The sequence below is a fragment of the Lactuca saligna genome, chromosome 1, assembly GCF_052625555.1.
Source record: "Lactuca saligna cultivar CGN05327 chromosome 1, ASM5262555v1, whole genome shotgun sequence".
NCBI classification, from domain to species: domain Eukaryota; kingdom Viridiplantae; phylum Streptophyta; class Magnoliopsida; order Asterales; family Asteraceae; genus Lactuca; species Lactuca saligna.
In genome coordinates this window covers 11,317,501-11,321,154 of record NC_136417.1, presented here as the reverse complement: position 1 = coordinate 11,321,154, position 3,654 = coordinate 11,317,501, and the positions used below count along the sequence as shown (strand labels likewise).

Here is a 3,654-nt window from a genome sequence, read left to right as displayed (position 1 = left end):
AGGGTTTTTTATTTATTTTTGTATTTGATTTATTTTTTAGGTTTTGGTTTCTGTTTTATGTTTTTTTATTAAGAATTGTAAGTGTTTGTTGATGATGACTTCAAGTCCAAATATTATAATATAAAATGTTTGTTGATTTCTATAGCAATTTTTGTTTGTGTTCAACGTTTTAATGAATTCCTAATGCTATAAGGAAGTGGTAGCATTTTTAACATGCTTCCACATAGGATTTTTTTTTTTTAAATCCACATAGGATAAGATGATGATAGCAAGAAGTTGTAAATTTGTAGAGAATGGTAGCAATTAAAAATTATATTATTTTATTTTGAAATAAAAAAGAAAAAAGGAGTAGCCAATTAGAACCCATTTATCCTCTTTTTATCTTCTCTTTCATCTCGTTAGTAGGATCGCACACAATTCTTAGCGAACAGTTGTTAGGAATGGGTTTGACATTCATAGCGAGCTAGAGACGAGCTGGTGTCGAGTCCCACACCCTCCACCCTAAGACAATATACTAAATATTGGATAGTATTAGTTTCTAGGGTAAGAATATTAAATTGGCCATACTAGAAGGATGGAGTGTAAGAGTGGTCTTATGCCTAGGAAACATGTGGTCTTATGCTTAGGAAACATAAACATAAACATAAGAAAATTAAGAAAGCTTACATAAACATAAACATAGCTGACACTTATACATGGGAAAAGAAAATTAAGAAAGCTTACATATCTTCACATTTTTTCACCTAGCACATGCACATTGAAAAAGAAAAAAAATCTCACCTACAACTAAATTATTACAATATGTATAAAAATATATTAACATTTGTTATTCGATAGAAGAATGGTAGAATGATGCTTACTAAAGTTTAATTATATGCTAAAACGTTGATTATATAGAAATTGTATAGAACAAATATACAAACATATTAGAAAATTAGCAGTATTTGTTTTGGATTGACATGAATTTTGTTATTAATTTTTAAAATTATTAAACATCATATTTTTATTGGATCTATACAAAACTTTTATTTTATTTAATTATTTACTTTGTTTCAATATTGTCTTTATAAAGATATTGAGACACTTGATTTGTGACGAATGCATACACATACATGTATTCTGCGTAACGAGTAATCTATAATTGAACATTAAGTATCAAAGACCAAAAAGGGTGTAACTATTTTTTTGAAAAAGTTACATATTTTATTATAAAACTTATTTTAATAATATTATTAAAAATATATTTAAAAAATTACTAAGGTATATATTAGGTAAATTATTGAATATTATAAATTTTATAGTTAACTTTTTTTTTTGCCTTCTCCATTTTATTTTCTAAAACGTTATTTCATATTATAAAAATTCATCACTCACCATCAATGGAATATAATATTTTTTAAAGAATCAAAATCAACTAAATGAAAATATTTACCATCCATCTAAAATCGTTGAAAAAAAAAAAAACTATTTGCAAGCCCGTTATATTACACAAGTTCAAATGGTTATGTACTTTTCATGATTTGGTTGGGTTGGATGTAGTGACGGAGCTTGCAGTTTTAATTTGGGAGGCGAATGTAACGCCCGTAGATCCGAGCTAGTCAATTTAGAGACAATAAGCATCAAAAATGAGTTTTTGATGGAAGATTATTTAGAAAGATTAATCTTAACCAAGTTGTAGAATATATATCTCAAGGGTTCCATACATATAAAGAACGCAGGAATCCGAGTTATAACGAAGAAATTATGAGGCGTCGAAATTTTTCGGCAAAATCGGCACGACACCGGGAGACGTAAATAATGAATTTACGATAGAGGGCTTTTTAGCCTTAGTAATCTAAACAAAAGTCGTTGAATATGTTAAACTGAGAGCGTGCATAAAAAGAACGCTCAAATCTGACTTCATATAAAGAAGTTATGATTTTTCTAAGATTTAGCATAACAGTGCACAACCGAAAATTCGAATTTTAGATTGGTCGATTTTTAACCAAACTAATCTAAATGAGAAATGAAGATATTGTTAATAGGAGTTAAACGATAAAAAGACAGTTGAAAACGGAGTTCGTATGCGAAAAATATGGACGAAGCTTGGTCCCTACTCTTCGAGCGCGATAAATTCAATACAGTTTTGTAATTTTGAGATAGAATGAGAATTAGCTGACGGCGTCTAAATGAAAGTTGTAGTACTCGTAAATACCAACGCATGGATATAAAGAACGTCAAAAATAGAGTTCGTATGAACGAGTTATAAATTATAATAACATATTTACGTATTAAAATAAAGTATAAATCATATATACGTACACATATATATACAAATGTATATATGATTAGAAAGGTGACGATGTGGTTATTATAAGACTATTCTTGAGTGCTTTAAACATTAGTTTAGTACAAATATCGTTAAATCTATTTAAAATAGTATTATGATGGGATGTTTAGTCGTTTATATAACTATAAGGTCATTAAGTAATTATGGATGATAGTTTTTGTAAATTCAATTACTATAAATAAGAGGTTTGGGCTCTCATATTTCTTGCACCATTCTCTTGATTCAAGAGTCTTTCTCTTCTTATCCCCCGAATATTTCGGTCCCTCGTGATCCAACTTCTCTTTCTGTAGTTTTAATATAGTAAGGTGAGCGCTGAAGCGTTGCACGAATCTTTCTTAGAAAGATTCAACGACGAAGTTCTGCCCCTGCAGAACCCGACTCCTAGCTCAAACCCCATTGTAAGTAAGTTATGCTTACCATATTTTAAATTAGCTTATATTTAAAATTAGTATTGTTATTATGAACTTATAATAAATATTTGAGCTATTATTATAACTTATATAAGTGTCGTTATAATATCTTTGTAACTACTCGCGGTACGGAGAATCTGGTTTAAAGGGTCGTATACGATTATTGGATTTCAGAAGTGCTATATGCCAAAATGGTCATGCCCTCCGGTGTTTTATGTCTGACCCCCTGTCTGTACATAGTGGTTGGAAAAGTATTGTTTAAACGCTTATATAATAATAATAATAAGACTAATAATTAGTCACGGTAAATATTATACTAAAATCTAGTGGTAATAATACTAGGTTTCGTCGAAAGAAATTATTTTAAAGTAAACGAGCGTTGTCCAAGTACTAACTCACCACCTTATCAAGTGAATGCATAGTCCCTTTCATGAACATGATTTAATACAAGTATTGATTGAAGTATTAATTATATGTTTATGTGCGAGTTAATTGATGTTGCCTGAAATACGTGTTAAAGAACATACCTGATTATATATGATGATTTAGGATATAGAGTAAACCTAAATTAATTATGAAGAACATTTGGTAGTATTTTCTTACGAGTACGAGTGAGTTATACTCAGAGAATAAAACATTAGTATATGTCATTGATCCAGGAGCATGGATTAGACATATAGTCATTGTCCCTAGTCCGTGAGTATGGATTGGACATAATCAACTATCATTAATCCGAGAGTATGGATTAAGACATAGTCAGTTGTCCTTAGTTCGCGAGTATGGATTAAGACATAGTCAGTCGTCCTCAGTCCAGGAGTATGGATAGGACATAGTCATTCGTCGTTAATCCGAGAGAATGGATTTACACATAAACACTTGTCCCTAATCCGAGAGTATGGAATGGGCACAATTATT

At 30.0% G+C, this 3,654-nt stretch overlaps 1 protein-coding gene across 1 annotated transcript in view; it reads right to left on the bottom strand.

Annotated features, from left to right (window-relative positions):
- Window positions 1-1,042: 1,042 nt before the first annotated feature.
- Window positions 1,043-3,654, bottom strand: part of LOC145002599 (uncharacterized) — a 5,241-nt gene continuing 2,629 nt past the window's right edge. The window contains exon 6 of the mRNA XM_078961844.1: window positions 1,043-1,135. Coding sequence (XP_078817970.1) covers window positions 1,043-1,135 — 93 coding nt within the window. The remainder of the gene's footprint in view (window positions 1,136-3,654) is intronic.